The following is a 25,860-nucleotide window of genomic DNA, read 5'->3' as shown; positions in this document are numbered from 1 at the left end:
AGTTGTACAAATAACAATGAAAAGTAACAAAGCAAACGTGTGTCTTTAATAATACGAGAACATAACAACTTCATATTTTATATAAGCAATAATAAACAATTATACTGTTTTAAAGAATGCTCACATTCATAGAAAGCAATACCAGAGTGCTAAACCTCGGCTCCTGATATGAAATTATGCCTTTTTTTAATCTAATGCTATATCATATAACTATATTCCAGTTGATTTTCAATACATTGCGCTTCATATCAGGACCTCCTTGATAAAAGGTTAATACACACATCAAAGTTACTGGTATATAATAATTTCTTTAAATTTTTTACGGACACAATTATGAGATTGTTGTCCATTATACGAAAAATATTGTGTCACAGATGACAACTGATATATTACATTGACTATGACCCGGTTTGGGCAAGGTTTATATTATTCGTCTGCATTTCAATCTATAGACCGACTGAAAACGAGTCCACCATTTGTTTTCTGTCGGTAGCCACCTTCGAGTACATTTGCTGCAGCTACTTGTTGAAAAATAAGATACGGCTTTATCTGGGTTTTTTTCTCGTTACCAGGTCGTCTCCAAAACAAAGTTTCCTGCTAAGATATGCACAGTTAGTTTAACAGTTTCTTATTTAGTGTTTTAAGCGAAATTATGTGCACATTTATATTTTTAAAAATGTTTCAATTAATTTCTAGGTTTAAATGATTAAGTAGAATATCTAATCATGCAGGAATACAGTTTTAGTGCTTTATTCTATGTTTAATTTTGTGATTTCGTGTTGCACGATATGCCGATTTGTTTTATTACATCAAGTTTTGGTGCTTTATTTTTTGCTTTAATATTGTGGTAGCATTTAAGTTTGATATGCTTTCATCTTACTGCATATATTATGTATATTTTTATATATCTCAAATGTACTGTATTGTTTTATGTAGTCGATTCAACAGCTTTTCAAAAGTATGTTTTTTTTATATAAACATTGTTCTTCAAGTCACGACTTCAAATAAAACTTTTGATTTGACTTTGACTTGAAACCAAAATCGTTACCAATACTTTCTCCAGAGCTCCATATATAGAAAACCCCTTTTTGGGGCATCTACTTTCTACAAATTGCACAGAGATTCCCCTGACCCTGGCTAACCTGTCGGGTGTTGGTGAACACGGCCAATTATATTGGTAAGAATAAAAGAATAATAAGTTTCATTTCAAGGTAACTATCCTTTTCCAGAAAGTGACTATTTTAAATAACAGTGACCTTTAACTTTGATATATTGACTCCAAAATCGATATGTGTCTCAGAGTCCCTCTTTCCTAGACCTTCCATCTACATAATCTTCATTTCAATCAAGCAAGGGAAACTCAAGATACCATTTGGAAACGGATTTTTTCAAGAAGTTTGTATTTTTATAACATTCAGTAGCAGTGACCTTCAACTTTGACCTATTACCAAAATAAACAGGTTACAGTATCCACACAGGCACATTTTCTCTGAAAAAAAAACCCTTACATGTATGTATCTGCCTATAATTTTCGATATTTGTATAAGCTTAGTACCAATCAGACAAGAGAAACCACCAGAAAACCATTTATCTATTATAAAAATTAGTGACCTTGAACTTTAACTTATTGACCCCAAAGCGATAAGTGTCTTCCTCTTCCCTATCTCTTTCATATGTATAAGTTTTCGTATCGAACACGGAAGGATGAACAAACAGACGGACGCACAAAGCAATGACTATATTTTCCGATTTTTTCGTGGAGCAAAATAAAAAAATAATATCGTTTAATTTCAATATATGGCGGGAAAATCAGGGGAGTTAACAGTAGCTTCCATTTGTTTCTCTCTGGACTTTTCATGTCGAAGAAGCCGGTTTGGTGTCATCCCAGGTCACTATTCATCATTACATCTTAAAATTATATCTAACAGGTAAGGCACATTTTACAGTTTATTGATAATTGTCTATTACATTGATGCAAATCATCTACATTTGAAAATTACTTTAAAAAGATGAATGAAAACATTGCCGATTGCAAGTTGAATTTCTTCCTTGTGCATTTTTATACACCGGCACTTTTTACGATGTTGCTGATTTTTAACTTGGGTAAAAACCTTGTTTTACGAAGTAGCACTAAAATTAACTTTGTTATTACATATTTTTAGGGAAATGAATTGTCATTTCAGAAATTCAAACTTAATTTATCAGTGTCTGCAAACAATAATACGATGCGCATAAAATAACCTTCGGCGATAAGTTCAAGGCCAGGTGAATAGTCTATTATTAGTTTATTGAAACAGCTGATTCAGGTATATTTGAAATGTTAAATTCGAACCCAGATAATACCTTTGATTCTTTATCTGTTAATTTCTGATATAGTGTATCTGGGACCAAAACAGTGTATTTGTCACCTACCTCTATTTGGTACAATTTATTATGTTTCTACAGAGACATTATATACACATATAGGCCTATATGTATATATGTCTCTGGTTTCTATTTCATATTACTTTAACACATTTGTTAAAAAATATTTACAAACCAGGGTTTAAAAGAGGCAAAATTGTTTGAACATTAATTGATATGGACTGAAGTTGTGTTTTGTTTTCTCCTTAAGTGAATGCTTAGAAGAAAAAAAACAATTACTTTCAGAGAATCTGCAGTTAAATTAACATGTATAGCAAACAAAAAATAAAATATTTGTGTTTGTATTATCAGAAAATGAAAAATGCTGCACAACAAAAATATAACCAAATTAACAAATAAACATGTAACAACTCTGCTTCTAATGCTACCAAGTTCATTAAAATCTGACCAGAAATGACGACCCCAAAAAATGAAATATATACATGTACTAGCTAATAATAATATAATAAAAAATCACAACTGACAATGCTTTAAAGTGAGAAGTATGCAATCTTGTAATTACTCTAATAATCTCCCAAGACTTCAAACTGTAATTAGTAGGAGGAACAAAAGAACTCTTCTGATGCATTCTTGGTAGAGAAAATTTATGAATAATATCCCGTGTGTTGACATGTTTGAAAAGCATGGTCAAATCAAATAGGCCTGTACAAAAATATTTGTTATTTATCATGTTTGATTAAGAATATTTTCATTTCACTTCCCTTGCTTCATTCTATAACAACTTTAAATTGCAATGTGCTAAAACTTTTCACTTTGCAACTTGGAAAAACATTTGAGCCAATAGGTATGGTGAAAGGACAAAGCCTATGTAATATGCACAGTAAATGTTAAAGTGTTGGAAATATGGTGTCCTAGTCTGCAGCTCACTTAGTTATTTTTGGGGAGGAATGTTATGTTACAAAAATGTACACCATGTAAAACACAAACCTGTTCCATGTATTTAGATAGCTATACATAACAAAACCTGACTTTTATAACTCTGACATTTTAGAAAAACTCTTGACGCTTGCAAAAATTCTGTGTTGAAGTGCATATAGATATAAGGTACATGTAGTACATGTGAGTTTATATTTATATAAATGATACATTTTTTTTTGTAATGAAGTAAGCTATCATGATGTGTATGAGTTTGTTATTCATCCCTCACCATTTTGTACTCAGAAAAAAAAATCTGAAACCAGGAGATTTTATTGACACTTTCAGAGAATCTTCAGTAACAAATTCCATTATGTATGCACCTCCATATTTGGAAGGTTTGATAGGATTTTTGTGTTCTAAACATCAAAACATTTAGAATTGGGCACCCACAAACATGTTTAATCTCGCCATATCTGTAAGTGCCAGTTCCAAGTCAAGAGCCAGTGATTCAGTGGTTTTGCTTGATGCTGTATATCATATTTTTTTTACATAAATCAGGCTGTCAGTTTTCTCATTTATATTATTTGAATTGTTTTTCTTTTGTCATGTCAGAGCCTTTATAGATTGCTATACAGTATGGGTTTTGCTTATTGTTGAAGGCTGTATGGTGACCTGTAGTTGATAACTTCTGTCTCATTTAGTCTATGGAAAGAAGTCTCATTAGCAATCATACCACATCTCTTATTTTTATATTTATATACCGGTACTCTAGTTTGAATAACTACTGTGTGTCATGAAAATAAATTATTTTCATTTCCCATGTAACCTATAGAATTTAAAGTGAAAGTTATACATAAGAGGATGAAAAGAATACACTGATTGACGATAATAAAAGAACTTTTTAACTTAGAAAAAATTTACTTTTTTGCCTAAAGAATATAATTTGTAGATCAATCCCTGCCACATTCATTATAGATAACAACTACATTTTCACTAATCTTGCAAAATGATCAATTTACTGTAACAGCTAATAAAATTAAACACGGCACAGAATAGATTTTATACGAAGTAATTGTGATTGACATATTGGGGTAAATTGAAATACTCATTCTACAAATATCAGGACATAATATTAAATAGTAAATAGTTCTGATCCATATGAAAAGAAAACAAAAGGAAAGATCACCACAGTTGGTAAGCTTTGTTTAGACCAAAACTGTATAAAAAATGAAGATTGACCCTAGTGACTGTTTAATATATCAACTGTCTCTTTCATACTGACACTAGTTAGAAAAAAATACAGTTTAAGTAGTAGCAATGTTAAGAATTGTACAAACATGTATCATACTGTCAACTTCACTTATCCTGTTTATATCAGCACATTTGTCCTTGATGTAACCTTGTACTATCATTAACTCATTACCAGTACATATATAATACTTTTAGTTTCACCTGGCTGGTGAAGTTACAAAACAAATGTATTTTGTTATTTCCTCCTTTAGACTTTTTCATTTAAATGTCTGTGAAATTTTCTGTTACTGGGAAATGATGAAATATAACAGTACATTATTGATTAAAATATCTGTTATATGACATTTTATGTTGCAATTTAAATGATTAAATTTTTATAATATGAATGAATGGAGTATAATATAATTCACATACTCTTATAGTTAGGCTATTGTATTGAAAGGAGGGGGGAAAAGAGTTATCTGAAATATGTATGATGTGATAAAAAAAAGTATATATCCTATGATCAGTAGGATTTAAATATGGGTGGATAGTTGTTTCATTGGCAATCATACCACATCTCCTTATTCTTATTATAATTTCAGTCGCAGATATAATTATTATTAAGAAAATTTTAATCACCGTCATCACATGTACAGATGCCCAAAAATGGGAAATAACACTAGAAGGGATCCTTAAAAGATATCTTATTGGCCATTACAGAATCTCATACTGAGATTTAAAATTCTTAATGCTTAGGATTGTCTAAACTTATAAAAAGCTTTGCTTGCAAATAACAAAAATTAAAAAAATATGATCCAGATGAGTCAACAGACATGATTCGTAAGGTTGTTTTACTTCATCAAATGTTGATTTCTTTGCACTTTTTTCCTAAGCACCTTTACTAACTTCACTCAAGAGAATTCCTGCTTTTGCAGGTCATGATTTAAGTTTTTTACTACCTAACTTATGGTGCTTTATAGGTTTTAATAGGGTAAGAGACAGAGAAATATTGACAAAGGGCATACTTTCAAATGAAGGGTACATGGTCTTTTAATTCAGAACCTCTTAGTTTAGTTTAACCAAATATCTTTATGCCCCTGAATTACTTCTTTAATAATTTATATGCAATTGCAGTAAAGAACCTTGATCTTATAGACATTTATAGTTTTTGGTGGGGTTGAGTTGCTCAGTCTTTGGTTTTCTATGTTGTGTTTTGTGTACTGTTGTTTGTATGTTTCTTTTTTAGCCATGCTGTTGTCAGTTTAGCTTCGACTTATGAGTTTGAATGTCCCTTTGGTATCCTTCGCCTCTCTTTTTCCCAACATATGGTTCAGTTACAGTAAATTTAAGTGTGTCCACTCTTATTTCCAGTACATAACATCTTTACCCAGGCCAACATTTGTATAGTCTAAAGATCTTAAATAATTTGAATAAACTATCAAATAAGTGACAATGTGTGATAATTGTCAATTTTAATATAATAGTATTACAGAGGTCAAAATAATGAAGAGAATGATGATGTTTACATAGAATTAGGTCATTGTTTTATGAATGAAGTACATGAGTGATGTACCCTAGACAACCTATAGATACAATGTCTGTTTTCTATTAGTACTTGTGAAACACCTATACATTATATATCTTCTTCTTTATTGTGTTTGGTATATATACATCTGTAGTATATACTCCTTGGTAAAGTTCTACTTATATTGTGGACAAAAGATGTTTTTTTTTTTGTTTTTTGTGATAGTTGATGACTTTTATGTGTTGTGTTAACAATGGTTTGTGTAACGCTTTAAGCTTTGCGTTGTGATGCTTTAAGCTTTGCGTTAAATGACAGTTTCCAAATATACCCCAGAAGTCAGAGTATCAAATCTCATTTTAGTGACAATTGTGTAAGTCCTAATCCATTTTCAGCCATTTTGACCAGCAGATTGTTATGAATAGTTTATAAAAGCAACAAAATGGATTTATTCAAGCAACAATATGGACATGCTCCAGAGGATATGTGGGATATGGGTTCCCAGTATGGATATATGCCATGGCTTGGAGCAGACATGCTTGAAAATCTAGCAGATAGAATTGACATGGTAGAGTAGCTGTACTGTTGGTCATGTAAACTATGGATAAGTTAATCTAAAAGTTCTTTGTTATTTAGACATTTTTATTGTGGATTTCAGTTTTCAAACTAAACAAAGTAGCTCTTTCATTAGGTAAAAGTTTTAAAGGAAGAATTCAATTAAAAGAGATTATAAGGATTTAAAGGTTATTTGGGGCTACTTTATTTTATTTAGATAATGGGTTGTCTTAAAGTGACCTTTAGGATGAGACTTCATTTTTATACGACCGCAAAAAAATTTTTGTAGTCGTATATTGGTATGACGTTGGCGTCGTCGTCGTCGTCGTCCGAAGACGCATTGGTTTTCGCACTCTAACTTTAGTTTAAGTGAATGGATCTCTATGAAATTTTACCATAAGGTTCAATACAACAAAAGGAAGGTAGGGATTGATTTTGGGGGTTATGGTACCAACAGTTAAGGAATTAGGGGCCAAAAAGGGGCAAAAAATAAGCATTTTCTAGTTTCCAGACAATAACTGTGGAACGGTGTATGGATCTCTCTGAAATTATACTACAAGTTTCCATACGACAAAGGGATGGTTAGGATTTGCTTTGAGGGGTTATGGCTCAAACCGTTTAAGAATTAGGGGCAAAAAAGGGGGAAAAACAAGGTTGTCCTGGTTAATGGACAAATACTTTAGTACAAAACATAATTTAAAGCAGTGTAAGGGAGATAAATCAAATACATCATTGAAATTATCTCCCTTACACTGCTTTTAAATCATGTATAAAGTAATGGTTAATGAACAATTAAGATAATTTAAAACAGTGTAAGGGAGGTAATCCAAATACAACGTTTTGGTTACTTCCCTTACACTGCTTTTAAATTATGTTTAAAGAAATGCATATTTATAAAGGAAGACCAGTAAAAATATCTGCAAATGTTGCATCTTTTTTTTTTACAAAAAAATCCATATGAAAGATTTGACACTATATTTTAAATTCTATTATAAAATAGATTAAGTTAGCACTATGGTAAATTTAAATAGGTAATTATGGTTTGGGGGAAAAAATGGGGGGGGGGGGTAAAAAGAAATTGTGGGGGGTCAATTTTTTCTCATTTCAGATTTCAGAAATTAAAAAGAATTATTCTTCAAATATTATTTTTTTTTCAAATTTCAAATATTGAAAAATTTCAAGAAGTAATCTTTAATTGCACAGTATGGCGCATTAGATTTGTAAAATCTTTGACCACATTTATTTATTTGTTATGCCGAATCTAACGATGTATTTAGATTTTTAATTTTGGATCCAGTTTTCAAATTGGTCTACATTAAGGTCCAAAGAGTCCAAAATTAAAATTTGTTTGATTTTAACAAAAATTGAATATATGGGGTTCTTTGATATGCTGAATCTAAACATGTATTGAGATTTTTGATTTTTGGCCCAGTTTTCAAGTTGGTCCAAATTGGGGTCCAAAATTAAACTTTGTTTGATTTCAACAAAAATTGAATATATGGGGTTCTTTGATATGCTGAATCTAACCATGTATTTAGATTTTTTATTTGTGGACCCCGCTATCAAATTGGTTCATATTGAGGTCAAAAGGGTCCAAAATTAAACTTTGTTTGATTTCATCAAAAATTGAATTATTGGGGTTCTTTGATATGCCAAATCTAACCGTGTATTTAGATTTTTAATTTTGGGTCCCGTTTTTTAAATTGGTCTACATTAAGGTCCAAAGGGTCCAAAATTAAACTTAGTTTGATTTTAACAAAAAATGAATTCTTGGGGTTCTTTGATATGCTGAATCTAAACATGTGTTTAGATTTTTGATTATGGGCCCAGTTTCCAAGTTGGTCCAAGTTGGGGTCCAAAATTAAACTTTGTTTGATTTCAACAAAAATTGAATATATGGGGTTCTTTGATATGCTGAATCTAAACATGTATTTAGATTTTAGATTTTTGGCCCAGTTTTCAAGTTAGTCCAAACTGGGGTCCAAAATTAAACTTTGTTTGATTTCAACAAAAATTGAATATATGGGGTTCTTTGATATGCTGAATCTTACCATGTATTTAGATTTTTTTATTTGTGGGCCCGCTATCAAATTGGTTCATATTGAGGTCAAAAGGGTCCAAAATTAAACGTTGTTTGATTTCATCAAAAATTTAATTATGGGGGTTCTTTGATATGCCAAATCTAACCGTGTATTTAGATTTTTAATTTTGGGTCCCGTTTTTTAAATTGGTCTACCTTAAGGTCCAAAGGGTCCAAAATTAAACTTAGTTTGATTTTAACAAAAATTGAATTTTTGGGGTTCTTTGATATGCTGAATCTAAACATGTGTTTAGATTTTTGATTATGAGCCCAGTTTTCAAGTTGGTCCAAGTTGGGGTCCAACAAAATTAAACTTTGTTTGATTTCAACAAAATTTGAATATATGGGGTTCTTTGATATGCTGAATCTAAACATGTATTTAGATTTTAGATTTTTGGCCAAGTTTTCAAGTTGGTCCAAATTGGGGTCCAAAATTAAACTTTGTTTGATTTCAACAAAAATTGAATATATGGGGTTCTTTGATATGCTGAATCTTACCTTGTATTTAGATTTTTTATTTGTGGGCCCACTATCAAATTGGTTCATATTGAGGTCAAAAGGGTCCAAAATCAAACTTTGTTTGATTTCATCAAAAATTGAATTATTGGGGTTCTTTGATATGCCAAATCTAACCGTGTTTTTAGATTTTTAATTTTGGGTCCCGTTTTTTAAATTGGTCTACATTAAGGTCCAAAGGGTCCAAAATTAAACTTAGTTTGATTTTAACAAAAAATGAATTCTTGGGGTACTTTGATATGCTGAATCTAAACATGTGTTTAGATTTTTGATTATGGGACCAGTTTTCAAGTTTGTCCAAGTTGGGGTCCAAAATTAAACTTTGTTTGATTTCAACAGAAATTGAATATATAGGGTTCTTTGATATGCTGAATCTAACCATGTATTTTGATTTTGGACATTGGACCATAATAGGTAGATTAAAAAAATTGAAGTTCTTAGACCACATTCCTTCTGTGTCAGAAACCTATGCTGTGTCAAATATTTAATCACAATCCAAATTCAGAGCTGTATCAAGCTTGAATGTTGTGTCCATACTTGCCCCAACTGTTCAGGGTTCGACCTCTGCGGTCGTATCAAGCTGCGCCCAGCGCAGCATTTTATTAACAAGTCAGTTTCCATGAAAAAGCTTTCTTTTTTTGTACCTGTACTTTAATGAATTCTTTGAATATCATACACTTTTTTTTATCATGTTTATTTAATGAATTAAAACCAGAATTATCAGAAATATGCTGGATAATGATAGAAGTTAATTAACAGAGAACTTTATGAATTATCTGTGGATATCAAAATTCATTTACTATCTTGCATGGAATGTACACCAACTCACTAGATTACTAATGAATTGGCAATCATATAATGAAGCGTATTTGCAACTGAAAACAGTATGGACCTGGTATCTGTAAGAAATGCTTCCATTTCTTTTGTCCTGGTTGTTAATGTGAAACTGAATTTTCTTCTTGTCTGTTCATACATCTATAAATGCGACAGTTTGAGTTGTAAATTGGTTTACTTTTGGTTAGGTTATGCACAATGTCATTTTAATCCAGGTATCTGCATAATTAAACAGTCTGTTATTTCAAGTGCAAGCTAGCTTGAGGTTAAAAAGTACACCTTCGTTAAGCAATATTTGGTTCAACACATTTTTTTTAAATTTTCTGTGTTACTTGAATCTGTTTACTTGTTTGACAGTGCTTTAATCTGCTTTAATTTACCGTCTTGGCTTAAAATTTTCTTTAATTTTCCTTTTCATTTGCCAGAGCTTTAGTTTGCTTTTTCATTTGCCAGTGATTTAATTTACTTTCTTATTTGCAAATAATTTAATTTGTTTTGTTATTTGCAAGTGCTTTAATCTGCTTTTTTATTTGCCAGTGCTTAAGTACATTTGTTATATGTCAGCACTTTAATCTGCTTTCTTTTTTTACCAGTGCTTTAATCTGCTTTCATATTTGCCAGTTCTTTATTTTGCTTTCTTATTTGCTAGTTCTTAAATCTACTTTCTTCTTTGTCAGTGCTTTTATCTGTTTTTTTTCCTAATCTACCTTCTCATTTGCCAGTTCTATTTTCTTTCTTTCTTATATTATGATACCAGGGTACCGTTTCACAAAGCCTTCGTAAGTCTACGTGTCATCGTACCTTCATCGTATATAAATTGTAGGTTTGACAGCCGTTTCACAAAGCCGTCGTAAGTTAAGATGAGCGTAAATAATACGTAAATCCTGGCGTAACTTACTACAGCTATACCCCGTCGTATCTCTATCATAGTTTTTCCGCAAATATGAATTAAACCATATCTAAGAAACTTTATTCTCGATCAAGATGGCGCAAATGTTAGAAGACGAAGAAGAATCTTCAATATTAGAACCACACTTTCTTCGTTTGATCATTTTGAAAATGAAATGGATATTATATCCAGATACAAACTGGATAGACACAGTATCAATGAAATAACACTGGCAATAGAAGCAGATATAAAACATGATACAAATAGGTCCCATGCACTTACTCCTGAAACGCAGGTTTTGTTAGCTTTGCGCTACTCACTGGTACTTCGATAAAGCGCCCATTTTATGACGCTGATTTGTCCCACCGTAACAAAGCAAAACTAACGACTTCGAGCTATATACCCGTAGCTTATTATACTTATATCTGAGATTTTTCGACAGTAAACATGTATCGCATAACGAAAACAGCATAGTGGAATTTAATTCAATATCAACAAGCTGAATAACAAAACCTGTTTTAAGTTAAACAACAATAATAATTATGTCAAAAGGTACATTTTTCTGCAAATGAAACTTAACTGGTTTTGTTTATTTTTATTGGACTTTCTTTTAATTCTTTTTCAACGATAACGCATCATCAGCAACTTCTTATTTCTTGTTTGAAAATTCTTCTCTTGGTCATAAATCTGCATGAAATATTTGCCACTGTACGTTTAGAAAACAATCAATCATATCTCCTCTAAAATTGCAGTACATTTTGTACTATAATAACTTTAGACATTATCAAATAATTGTTAAAAAATTCGTTTAATCCTTTGATCAGATATAAACACGTCTCGTCACTCTCCTATTATTTCAAATTTCAGATACAAAGAAAAAAAGTATTATTGAATATCAAAGGAAGTAACCCATCAAAGATACGAGGCTTGTGTTTTGTCTACAAATGAAAAACATACGAACACACCCACTCACCTGATTGGCTCGTCCTCACAAATATAAAAATTCAAAATATAAAAACAATTATATACAAAATAAAGGATAAGTTCACCCCGGAAGCCTCACAAATGCCAAGGCAACGAACGAGAAACCGGAAAGGACATACTTGGATTCCAAACCAATACCGCTAAATGCCCAGCTGTATTCCTGGTTGAGGAAAGCCAAAAATCCTACAATAAAGCATCTCGGAAAGGAACTACCGATCCATTAGGGGAACAACAGCTAAAACCCTCAGACATCAAATAGATTGGTCTGATAGTTTCCCACATGGAAACTACTAATGGATCCCATCTGACCACATGTCTCAAACAAACCTGAAAATATCTGCAGAAACTTTCCTCAAAAATATAATCAAAAACATAAAATATAAGATGTAAGGATAACAATATTTATCCATGAAACCAATTTGGCAAAACAATTTCAATGATGTTGTCAATGATTCTCTCTGCAAACATTTTCACGTCCGCTCTCATCGGCATGCTTGACTCATCTATCTGTGAAAGAAGAGTGTGCAATATTCCGATATAAATAAACTACGATTCACACCTCCTGTTTACAGCTAGAGTTCCGTTTTACGATACACTTACGATGATACACAGTGCGTAACTTATGATCAACTTAGTAGTCCTTTACGATGCCTTTGTGAAACACACGTAACAGGACCGTAGAACCACACGTAAACGGATCGTAAAATGATACGGTGATCGTAAGTTAAGAAGGCTTTGTGAAACAGTGGCCTGGTTTGCAAGTGCTTTTAACCTACCGTACTTCTTATATGTCAGTTCTTATAACTACTTTCTTGTTTTGCATTGATTTGATTAACTGTTTTATTAGCTAAAGCTTTGTACTACTTTCTAGATTGCAAATAAGTTATCTTCTTTCTCATTCATATTTGCAACTTCATTAATCTAGTTTTATATTTAGTTATGTCTTTGAACTCATAACTGACCTACAGCTTTGCACAAACATAAAATGTATTAATTTTGTAACAATGCACAAGTGATTGAAATATTCATACTACAGCATAATTAGATCATACAAAGCTTATTTATAGTTATACCACTTTAAACCAAAAGTAATTTTAGCTCCATTATTATTATGCCACCCATTGGAATTGAGTTGGGGCCAGGGGCATATACATTTACCCAAGTCTCACTGTATAAATGTCTCTCTGACTTTGGCTAAATTTTATGAATTTCTATATTTCTCAGAAACAAATGTTTGAGTTGTTGTGACCCTAACTTCATACTTGAGTGAGTTTGATAAAGTTTAATGCTGAGATTTATTTCTCAATATTTACATTACTTTATATTAATATTCAGTACAATTAATTTTTCAAACATGTTCAGCACTGCATGTCTGTAATATTTCAGAAACTTTGAGCTAGCTCTTATATATTACAACACACTAACTGTTCAGTAACATTTTGAATACTTAGTTAAAATTGGACCTAAATCTTATACTGTAGTCATTTATGGTAAACTTTTGTATGTAGGTCAAAACCTCAGAAAATTCGGAAAAATTTTCCTTTGTAGAATACAAAATTTATGTTCAATCCAAAAAGTCACCAGGGGATACATTTTCTGTTTGACTACTTATGCAATTAGCTGTTTCAGAATCTAATGCATTCTGGGTAATGTTGTCAAAAGTGTACACCAAAACATTGTGATTGGTTAAAAATGTCTTGAACTATAGAAATTTAACTAATTTCTTGATGATATTGTCACTCGCAACTCGGGACATGGAAATAACAGGCGTCCCTCTGACTGTGCGTCCGTCCTTCCAGTCTTGTTAGCGCTCTCACGTGTACAATTCTTAACATATTTTCATGAAATTTATATCAGCAATGTCTTGGACGAGTTCCAAAAGTGCTGATCAATTAGTTTTAAAGAGTTATACATAAAATTGAGAATGGAAATGGGGAATGTGTCAAAGAGACAACAACCCGACCATAGAACAGACAACAGCAGAAGGTCACCAACAGGTCTTCAATGCAGCGAGAAATTCCCGCACCCGGAGGCGTCCTTCAGCTGGCCCCTAAACAAATATATATACTAGTTCAGTGATAATGAACGCCATACTAAACTCCAAATTGTACACAAGAAACTAAAATTAAAAATAATACAAGACTGACAAAGGCTAGAGGCTCCTGACTTGGGACAGGCGCAAAAATGCGGCGGGGTTAAACATGTTTATGAGATCTCAACCCTCCCCCTATACCTCTAGCCAATGTAGAAAAGTAAACGCATAACAATACGCACATTAAAATTCAGTTCAAGAGAAGTCCGAGTCTGATGTCAGAAGATGTAACCAAAGAAAATAAACAAAATGAAAATAATACATAAATAACAACAGACTACTAGCAGTTAACTGACATGCCAGCTCCAGACTTCAATTAAACTGATTGAAAGATTATGTCTTCATCATATGAATATCAGGCACAATCCTTCCCGTTAGGGGTTTAGTATCATACCATCATAACATATATGAGAAGAACATAACCCGTGTCATGCCATACATGCTCTCATGTGTACAATTCTTGCCAGATTTTTATGAAACTTATATTATAGGTTTATATTAGCAATGTCTTGGACAAGTTGGAAAATCAGTGCCTATCAGTTATTTTGAAAAGAGTTATGCCCATTGGAAACATTAATTTTATGGAAAATTGCATTGTTAGAGCTCTCATGTGTTCAATTCTTGCCAGATTTTAATGAAACTTATATCATAGGTTTATATCAGCAATGTCTTGGACGAAATCAAAAATTAGTGCTGATCAATTATTTTTATGAGAGTTGATGTTCCTTGGAAATATAAATTATATGGAGAATTACATTGTTAGTGCTCTCATATATACAATTCTTTCCAGAATTTTATGAAACATATATCATAGGTTTATATCAGCAATGTCGTTGACACTTTCCAAAATAAGTTCTGATCAAATATTTTTAACCAGTTATGCCCTTGGAAATATAAATTTTAATAGAAATCACATTGCATTTGCTCTGAAGCCTTCATTACTCTTAAGATATTAATAAAAGTTTTAAAGAACAAAAAAAAGTGTTTTTTTTTAGTTTTTGCCCTTGTGCCTTAATTGTATAGATAAAATATGTGCAACGCAGGGGACATAACTCTCTTCTTTTATTTTCACTTTTCGGTACGATCAATAAAATTACCCATAGTTCTTTAGATTCTGAAACGGCAAATTAACTATATTTCACTTTCTGTGTTATAGTAACAGTACATTGTAATTATATTGCACAATACATTTCTTGAACAATTTGAATGATTTTTTGGCAAAGTAGTAGCTTTTTTCACACACCTTGTAACTCAAGCATCCATGTTAACAGGCACATCATCTAGGTTTCACTATTTTGACATTCAAACAAGTACTGTTATGAAACAATAGATATACTATAGATGTAAATTTATATTATACAGAACATATTTGCATAATATATTGTGCTTAAATTTGGTTTGGTTAACAGTCTCCAAAAATTTGTTGAGAGTAGGTATATGTCACGTGTTATCACGAATCCTATTTTACATGTGAATAGATTTACAACAAAGAATGACATTTCTGTGAAAGGAAGCATTTAATAAAAACGTATATCTACAATAACACGTGATAGCTAGTTTCTGTTATGATCTCCCCCCCCCCCCCCCCCCCCCTTTTTCCCCATTCATATGTTAGAATTACCAGGGGAATGTGTTCTTCCCTTAGTAATGAAATGTTCCACTTGCCGTAGCCACAATCTTGTCCTCCTTCTCTCGTTTGTGACATCATCCAATGCGACCAGATTTTTACTTGCCCTTTGGCAACAGGATAGGTGGTGCTAGTGGAGCAGGAACTCCATACCCTTCTAGAGCATCTGAGTTGACACCTTTTAATAATTTATTAATTATATGGAAAGTTGCCTTGTGAGCGCTCTAATGTGTACAATTCTTGCCAGATTTTTATGAAATTTATATTATAAGCTAATATCTTCAAAGTCTCGAACAATTTCGAAAATCAATGCCTATCAATTATTATTAAAAAAGTTATGCCCCTTGGAAATATTGATTATATGGAAAATTGCATTGTTAGTGCTCTCAGGTAGAATTCTTGCCAGAATTTTATGAAACTTATATCATAGGTTTATATTAGCAATGTCTTTGACACTTACGAAAATAAGTGCTGATCAAATATTAAACGAGTTATGCCCCTTGGAAATATTAATTATAATGGAAATCACATTACTTTTGCTATGAATCCTTTTTTTCTCTAAGATATTTATAAAAAGTTTTAAAGAGTGAAAAGATATTGCCCTTGTACCTGGGATAGATAAAATATGTGCAAGGTGGGGGACATTGGAACTCGGTTCTTATATTAATGAGTATTTTTTGTCAGTGTGGATACAATTTGCGACTAACTTCTCTCCTTAGTGATACATTATCAACTCCTCACTGAAAAATATCTGCTTAATTGTTTGAGCGATATTATAGTACTCAGAGAAAAATTGACCTTAAAGTGTCAAAAATAGGTGATGGACAAAACCAGAAAGGTCAGTTATCTACAAAATCTTCAGACATGAAAAAGTGAATTTGAGATAATTGAAATGCTTGTTTATCAGTTTATGGTAGATTTTTGTTTGTTTTTTATCTAAAATATTAAATATAATTATTAATATAATATCATTATTTGTAGACACGCAGAGAACACAAAATGACCAGTGTGTTTGGTAAAGAAGAAACTCAGTTTTATGAGGTCCACAATATTGTAGTCCAGCATATTGGGCCAATACCAATTGCCAAGGGAGACTTCCATAAACTTCCTAAGAAATGTCAGAAGTTCATTGCAAAATGGGTGAGTTGAGTAAAATGAAGGTACTGAAAGTTTTATGAAGAAAATATTATTGAAATTTTGTTGTCCTTTATTTGTTCACCTTATTGTTCTTTGCGGAAGAAGAGTATGCTTTCAGATTGGCTTTTGTATGAAAATAACTGTACAATCAATCAAGCAAGCTATAACTAGTTTTTAGCTCACCTGGCCGGAAGGGCCAAGTGAGCTTTTCTCATCACTTGGCATCCGTCGTCCGTCGGCGGCGGCGTCGTCATCGTCCGTCGTCGTTAGCTTTTTACAAAAATCTTCTCTGAAACTACTGAGACAAATTTAACCATACTTGTCTATAATCATTATTAGGGTATCTAGTTTAAAAAATTTGTCTGATGACCCCGCATTCAAACCATCATGGCCGACTTGGTTAAAAATAGAACATAGGGGTAAAATGCAGTTTTTGGTTTATATCTCTGAAACTAAAGCATTTAGAGCAAATATGACAGGTGGCAAAAATGTTCATCAGATTTAGATTTATCTGCCCTGAAATTTTCAGACAAATCCGACAACACGTTGTTGGGTTGCTGCCCCTGAGTTAGTAATTTTACAAAAATTTTGCAGTTTTTTGTTATTATCTTAGATATCATTATAATATCTAATATCCAATACTATTAATTATGATTTTAACCTTATTTTACATGATTTCCAAAGCATCAGTAAATACAGGTGAGCGACACAGGCTCTTGAGAGCCTCTAGTTTAAGTAACTTTAAATAGTGCCAGGTAAGGGGACAGCAACTCAATATTATCATCTATAATTATATGTCTTAATTTCAAACCAAAACCAATACACAGTATTAAAGGGGATAGTGGTGTCATCCCGAATTACCGGAAGAATAAATACTGAATCCAGAATTCACCTAAAAGATAAAGCATTCTTTCGCAGATGCTGAAAAAATTAATCATCAATTCCTGAATCCTGATTAGTGTAAATCTGGAATTCCAAAAAATGAAGGTCCAATCATGACATCCCTTAAATGGTCTTTCAGACCTTCTATATAGTGCTAAATCAGAAATATGTACCATTAGGTCCATTACAGTGAGTCTATATTTATATAGTCTTCTATGCTGTTTTCTTTAAAAAAACAATTATTTAGCATATTTAATTTTATTGAGGTTATGATACTCGAGTTGATACCAAATATTGATGAAAAGTTTCATATTGTTGAATTCTCACACACGTTGTCCTTTCAACCACATTATTTGTATGCTACACCTGAGTTTGAATATTATATGTATGCCCTCTTATTTGTGATAAGAAAGAAACTCTTCCTTAAAGAAAAATACATCTATTTCTAGGTTGACATTTGTGCACCTAGAGCATTGTACATCTGTGATGGTTCTGAAGCAGAGGCTGATGAAATCACACACAAACTGTTAGAAAGAGGTGTTCTTACTTCACTTCCTAAATATGAGAACTGGTAAGGTGATTATCCTCAACCCTTAACTGGATCTCCCTTCTTGTTTAACATTATGTAGAAAATTACAGAAAAACATCCACAGTACATTCCTGTGAAGGAATGACGCTTATAATTTTTGATATTGGATGTTTTGTGATTATTATTTATGTCTTAGCTGACTGACAGTTGCCCCATTCGCAATGTAAAAAATAATAATTATTTTCTCAGTTCAACAAAATATTTTTTCATATAGATTTCTATTTTGATTTTGTTTTAAAATTATTTGATTTCTATCTTAAAAAAAAATTGAGTAAATAAAAGAATTTTTTGAATGTAGAGAATATCAAAAGGGGAATAACTCATACTGTGTTCACTATGAAATGTTATATACATATAAATGAACTCAATGGAATTATATTCTGTGTACTGTTAATGAAGCAAAATTGATATTAAAATCTGTAGTCACTGTCTGCCTTGGAGAAGACTCAAGCAGATATACAATTAGAATGTTTAAAATATGACTGACCTTTTGTTAAAAAATTCAAATGTCTTGATTATTGTGTGACTATATTATGTTGCATGTGTTATATTTAGATAGGGATAACAAAGTAGATTTTCTTTAATTATTTTATTAAGTTTTCCAATTAAATATGTGTTATGAGGAAGAACAAATTTGTATATGAGCATTTTACTTAATGTAGGTATCACCTACTGATTAATGAAAAGATGTATTGATGATGTTATGAATAATAAACATATTTTGTTTACTGGTATATACTTTTTCTTTTGAATACATTCATTATTAGTCAGCATGACCATATAAAGTTATAGAAATACATTATAAGTCAATGACAAAGTTGATATAAATGTAGGTCTTTTATCTATATGCTGTTCAACTTTCCTGCACACATACTATTTTGGTTGAATGTGTTTACAATGTATGTAAACATTTTTTCTTTTTCTTGTGTTTTATAACAAAGAAAACCAAAACAGGACGTTAGTGTATACAAGCCAAAAAACAAAAGAGATGAATGTATAAGTGAAAAAACTGTGATGGAATTTCTGAGGGTGATTGCTTGTTACCATTTTTCATGTGTGCTTGTTGTTCTAATATGCTCATAGAAACACGGTGTAGGCCAAATATTTGAAGAAGCTGCTGTTAAATGTCCTTCACTTATTTTCACCAGCTGTTCTCATGACAGCAATGTAAGGGATTTCATGCTTGCATTTCTTGCATTTCTTGAATATCATATATTTATGAAAAGTTTAAATTACCCCGAAAAATATTTGTTAGAGTTATTGCCCTTTTTCAAAAATTCTAATTTTTCAAATGGTTGCATCCAAAAAACAGTCACATCTTTTTTTTTTTCATTTTATGATGTATTTTACATTATGCCTTAAGAAAGAAATACTTTATGAAAATATTCCTTTTTTGATCATACATAACAACTTCTTGTGTAGAAAGCTGTACAGTGAACTGTTGATGTTAACATCTTAATTAGCAAATTAATTTCATTTGTAAACTATGACAAGGTTTGATCTTAAAGTTCTATGGATTGTTTTATTACAGCTTCTTGTGTAGAACTGACCCTGCTGATGTCGCTAGAGTGGAGGCTAAGACGTGGATATCAACAAAAGAAAAGTATGATACAGTCCCTCATGTTAGGGAAGGTGTCAAAGGTATTTTGGGACAGTGGATTTCAGAGCCAGATATGGAAAAAGAGATGAATGACAGATACCCTGGCTGTATGGCAGGTAAATATATCAAATAAAAAAACTTAATGTAACAAATGAGGACTTTTGAGGATTAATTAACCTTCATACTGATAGGAACCAGATGACATGAAAGGTCATGTGACTAAGCAGCCATTGGTTGTTTTCACTTCCTTTTCAATCACTATTCTTACTATTATAACAGCTAACAAATAGTGATACACATTTTCATTGTTGTAAAAATGGAAAATTCAAGAAAATAAAAAATCTTGAGAAAGAAAGAAGACATATTTTTTTACCTTAAAATTACAAAAAAATTTAAATGTTATTTGTTTTTAGCTCTTTTGTCAGCTTTTGCTATCATTTTGAGTCTGCCATACATCTGTCTGTTGTTTGTCATCCTTCGTCCTTAACTTTTCTTTTAAAACTTCTTCAGTGAAATGCTCATTCATTGGTGTCAAAGTTTGTCTGTCAACTAAAAAGTCTGTGATTTTCGTCTAGATTAATTAACCAAGATGGCTGCCATTTCTTCAAGTAGAACATAGGGTTCAAACTACAGTTTTGGCTAGTATCTTAAAAAACTATCATTATGACAATATCTATCTATTCTGAAAATTTGACAACCGGTTTTATTGCCTCTAAAATGTTGATTCTAATGTTTTTTGCAGTTTTGGCTGTTATATTAATAACTATTGGTAGTAGGTTATAGATGTAAATTGAAAAAGTAGTCAGCAACACAAAGAGTAACTATAGTATGTGCATGTAAAAGTCCAAATGAGCAAACTGGGATTTTTTTTTCACCAGGTGAATGATATAGGCACACTTGTTAAATTACAAAATGTATATAAATGTTATGATCTACAGTAATGTATGTTACAAAGTCCTAACAGAAAATTATTTGAAAAGATCAATAAAATCCAAAACTGAGCATTGTTTATAAACAAATAACCTGAATAGTATTGTAATCTTAAAAGACTAATTTTCCTTTAGGAAAGGTTATGTGATTCAGTTAAGACTTATCAAAGGTTAAGGCAGTATAATTAGTGTACAGTTGATAGACTTTAACTGTTTAGCAGTGGGAGCTATTGCTATCACCTGGTTTCTGTCATCTGTTGCCCATTAATTTTGTCATCGTCTGTCTTCCCACAAAACCTTTCCTCAGAAACTGCTGGGCCAATTACAACTAAAGATTGCCACAAATATCCTTGGGGTACGTTGATCCAGCCTGCTGAACCAATTTATATAAAAATAAGGATATGTTGTATGATTGCCAATGAGACAACTATCCACCCAAGTTCAAATGAAGTGGATGTAAGTAATTATAGGCAACCGTATGGCCTTCAACAATGAGAAAAACCCATACTGTATAGTCGGCTATAAAAGGCCCTGACATGAAAAATATAAAACAATTCAATTGAGAAAACTTACGGCCTCATTTATAACAAAACAATTTACGAAAAACAAATATGACAGACATGAACCAACGACAACCACTGAATTGCAGGCTCCTGACTTGGGACAGGCACATAAAGAATGTGATGGAGTTAAACATGTTTGTGAGTGCTCAACCCTCTCTCTAACCTGAGGCAGTGGTGTTACAGCACAACATAAGAACAAACTATAAAAATCAGTTGAAAATGGCTTAACTCATCAGTTCGGTACAAAGCAGAAAAACATCTAACAAAAACACAGACCGGACGTAGTGTCTATTATCTTGAGAACTGTTATTACTATTTTTTTTTATTTTCAGGCAGGACTATGTTTGTGATTCAATTCAGTATGGGGCCTACTGGAGGACCAATCAGTAAAATTTGAAGAATACTCCACAGATTTCTAACTATGTATTTGTTACTTTCAGACAGGACTATGTTTGTGATTGCTTCAGTATGGGGCCTACTGGAGGACCAATCAATAAAATTTGTAGAATAGTCCACAGATTTCTAACTATGTATTTGTTACTTTCAGACAGGACTATGTTTGTGATTGCATTCAGTATGGGGCCTACTGGAGGACCAATCAATAAAATTTATAGAATAGTCCACAGATTTCTAACTATGTATTTGTTACTTTCAGGCAGGACTATGTTTGTGATTCCATTCAGTATGGGGCCTCCTGGAGGACCAATCAGTAAAATTTGTAGAATAGTCCACAGATTTCTAACTATGTATTTGTTTTTTTCAGGCAGGACTATGTTTGTGATTCCATTCAGTATGGGGCCTACTGGAGGACCAATCAGTAAAATTGGTGTACAGCTGACTGATTCTAACTATGTATTACTATGTATGAAGATTATGACCCGTGTATCACCACATGTTTGGGAGACATTAGGAGATGATGATTTTGTTAAGTGTGTCCATTCTGTTGGTTGTCCTAGACCTGTGAAGAGTAAGTATTGTTTGTAAAATATCTATTTTTTGGTAAGGCCGTGGCTAATATCTAATTCGTACAAAAACTATGTGTTAAATAGCCATTTTTAGGTCAAGTACATCAACTTCCACATGTGTATGACATCGTAGTAACATCACACATTTATGCGTCAGTGTGAAAATACTCAAAATGAGTCCAACCATTAACCAGAAGAAGAAGATACAAGCGACCTTTCTACACTAAAGTGTTCAGATTTTATCATTTTGTTCATTTATCAATAATATTAATGTCATTTTGTAATGCCTAAATAATTTTACTATTTTTGTAGTTTTATGGGCAAAATAATGGCTCTTTTCATACCTTCTCCTTTCTGTCCCTATCCAGCATTCTCTCATTTTCCAGTGGCTGTTGAAATATTTTGCCCTTCGTTTACTTTGAAGAGCCTTCTAAATATCAGATATATATTTAAATTTGAACTTGTTTTAAATATGGATGAAATATTAACCACTAAATGTTAAGCAAACAATGATCAATAAGATAAATCTATATTCATAATTTTGTCAAGACAATATATCATGACAATATCATTAGATGTAAATTATGGAGGAGCTCTTACGATGTCAAATATAGTAATTATTTTAAAGATGGTTTATCTTATGACAGGAAAGCAACATTTCTTCTGAATGTGAATGTTTTAAGCTTCCTTTGTTTTACAGGAAAGGTTATAAACCATTGGCCATGTAATCCAGAGAGGATAATGATAGCTCACAGACCTGAACAGAGAGAAATCATGTCATATGGTAGTGGGTATGGTGGAAACTCGTTACTTGGAAAGAAATGTTTTGCCCTAAGAATAGCCAGTGTTATTGCTAGAGATGAAGGATGGCTTGCAGAGCATATGTTGGTAAGTCCTTAGAATTGCCAGTGTTATTGCTAGAGATGGAGGATGGCTTGCAGAACATATGTTGGTAAGTCCTAAGAATAGCCAGTGTTATTGCTAGAGATGAAGGATGGCTTGCAGAACATATGTTGGTAAGTCCTTAGAATAGCCAGTGTTATTGCTAGAGATGAAGGATGGCTTGCAGAACATATGTTGGTAAGTCCTTAGAATAGCCAGTGTTATTGCTAGAGATGAAGGATGGCTTGCAGAACATATGTTGGTAAGTCCTTAGAATAGCCAGTGTTATTGCTAGAGATGTAGGATGGCTTGCAGAACATATGTTGGTAAGTCCTTAGAATAGCCAGTGTTATTGCTAGAGATGAAGGATGGCTTGCAGAACATATGTTGGTAAGTCCTTAGAATAACCAGTGCTATTGCTAGAGATGGTGGATGGATTGCAGAACATATGTTGGTAAGTCCTTAGAATAGCCAGTGTTATTGCTAGAGATGGAGGATGGCTTGCAGAACATATGTTGGTAAGTCCTTAGAATAGCCAGTGTTATTGCTAGAGATGTAGGATGTCTTGCAGAACATATGTTGGTAAGTCCTTATAATAGCCAGTGTTATTGCTAGAGATGGAGGATGGCTTGCAGAACATATGTTGGTAAGTCCTTAGAATAGCCAGTGTTATTGTTAGAGATGTAGGATGTCTTGCAGAACATATGTTGGAAAGTCAGTAGAATAGCCAGTGTTATTGCTAGAGATGGAGGATGGATTGCAGAACATATGTTGGTAAGTCCTAAGAATAGCCAGTGTTATTGCTAGAGATGTAGGATGTCTTGCAGAACATATGTTGGTAAGTCTGTAGAATAGCCAGTGTTATTGCTAGAGATGTAGGATGTCTTGCAGAACATATGTTGGTAAGTCTGTAGAATAGCCAGTGTTATTGCTAGAGATGTAGGATGTCTTGCAGAACATATGTTGGTAAGTCCTTAGAATAGCTAGTGTTATTGCTAGAGATGAAGGTTGGCTTGCAGACCATATGTTGGTAAGTCCTAAGAATAGCCAGTGTTACTGCTAGAGATGAAGGATGGCTTGCAGAACATATGTTGGTAAGTCCTTAGAATAGCCAGTGTTATTGCTAGAGATGGAGGATGGCTTGCAGACCATATGTTGGTAAGTCCTAAGAATAGCCAGTGTTATTGCTAGAGATGAAGGATGGCTTGCAGAACATATGTTGGTAAGTCTGTAGAATAGCCAGTGTTATTGCTAGAGATGAAGGATGGCTTGCAGAACATATGTTGGTAAGTCCTAAGAATAGTCAGTGTTATTGCTAGAGATGAAGGATGGCTTTCAGAACAAATGTTGGTAAGTCCTTAGAATAGCCAGTGTTATTGCTAGAGATGAAGGTTGGCTTGCAGAACATATGTTGGTAAGTCCTTATAATAGCAAGTGTTATTGCTAGAGATGGAGGATGGCTTGCAGAACATATGTTGGTAAGTCCTTAGAATAGCCAGTGTTATTGCTAGAGATGAAGGATGGCTTGCAGAACATATGTTGGTAAGTCCTTAGAATAGCCAGTGTTATTGCTAGAGATGTAGGATGGCTTGCAGAACATATGTAGGTAAGTCCTCAGAATAGTCAGTGTTATTGCTAGAGATGAAGGATGGCTTGCAGAACATATGTTGGTAAGTCCTCAAAATAGCCAGTGTTATTGCTAGAGATGGAAGATGGCTTGCAGAACATATGTTGGTAAGTCCTAAGAATAGCCAGTGTTATTGCTAGAGATAAAGGATGGCTTGCAGAACATATGTTGGTAAGTCCTCAGAATAGCCAGTGTTATTGCTAGAGATGGAAGATGGCTTGCAGAACATATGTTGGTAAGTCTGTAGAATAGCCAGTGTTATTGCTAGAGATGAAGGATGGCTAGCAGAACATATGTTGGTAAGTCCTTAGAATAGCCAGTGTTATAGCTAGAGATGAAGGATGGCTTGCAGAACATATGTTGGTAAGTCCTTAGAATAGCCAGTGTTATTGCTAGAGATGAAGGATGGCTTGCAGAACATATGTTGGTAAGTCCTTAGAATAGCCAGTGTTATAGCTAGAGATGAAGGATGACTTGCAGAACATATGTTGGTTAGTCCTTAGAATAGCCAGTGTTATTGCTAGAGATGAAGGATGGCTTGCAGAACATATGTTGGTAAGTCATTAGAATAGCCAGTGTTATTGCTAGAGATGAAGGATGGCTTGCAGAACATATGTTGGTAAGTCCTTAGAATAGCCAGTGTGATTACTAAAGATAAGTGATGGTCTGGTGAATACATATTGGTAAGGGTTTTATTCCTGAAAAGGGTTTAGAAAACAGTAATAAGATTGAATATTGTGAGATATTAATGGTGGTCCTACACATCGAAGACACAATGATAATGTTTGTAAAATGGTGGTCACTTTTCATATATACATAATACAGCTTTTGACTTTTACACCTCTCATCATTTTATTTATAAGTCTCTTCTAAATGAAGCATTTCCTAGTGTAGTAAATTCAGAATATCAAAGTGTATTTGCTGTAAAACTGGTTGTAGTTGAATTTTTACAGATCATTTAAGTTTTAATGTCATTTTTGTCGAGCCTTCGACTTTAGTCGAAAAAGCGAGACATAGCGATCCTACATTCTGTCGGCATCAGCGGCGTCCACAAATATTCACTCTGTGGTTA

General features: G+C 32.8%; 1 protein-coding gene across 3 annotated transcripts in view; it reads left to right on the top strand.

Annotated features, from left to right (window-relative positions):
- Nucleotides 1-25,860, top strand: part of LOC127702344 (phosphoenolpyruvate carboxykinase [GTP]-like) — a 64,568-nt gene that overhangs the window by 18,413 nt on the left and 20,295 nt on the right. Inside the window, exons 1-6 of one of the 3 annotated variants that reach the window (XM_052206481.1) lie at nt 6,308-6,605; nt 16,596-16,754; nt 18,083-18,204; nt 19,754-19,938; nt 22,078-22,281; nt 22,980-23,167. In XM_052206481.1, the coding sequence (XP_052062441.1) occupies nt 6,480-6,605; nt 16,596-16,754; nt 18,083-18,204; nt 19,754-19,938; nt 22,078-22,281; nt 22,980-23,167 (984 nt within the window). In that variant the 5' untranslated portion in view covers nt 6,308-6,479. Of the gene's footprint in view, nt 1-6,307; nt 6,606-12,593; nt 12,615-16,595; nt 16,755-18,082; nt 18,205-19,753; nt 19,939-22,077; nt 22,282-22,979; nt 23,168-25,860 lie in introns of those variants that run through there. The other 2 variants (XM_052206482.1, XM_052206483.1) reach the window with 2 other exon arrangements.

Source organism: Mytilus californianus, unplaced genomic scaffold (assembly GCF_021869535.1).
Source record: "Mytilus californianus isolate M0D057914Y unplaced genomic scaffold, xbMytCali1.0.p SCAF_5, whole genome shotgun sequence".
NCBI lineage: Eukaryota > Metazoa > Mollusca > Bivalvia > Mytilida > Mytilidae > Mytilus > Mytilus californianus.
This window is presented reverse-complemented; position numbering and strand designations above follow the sequence as displayed.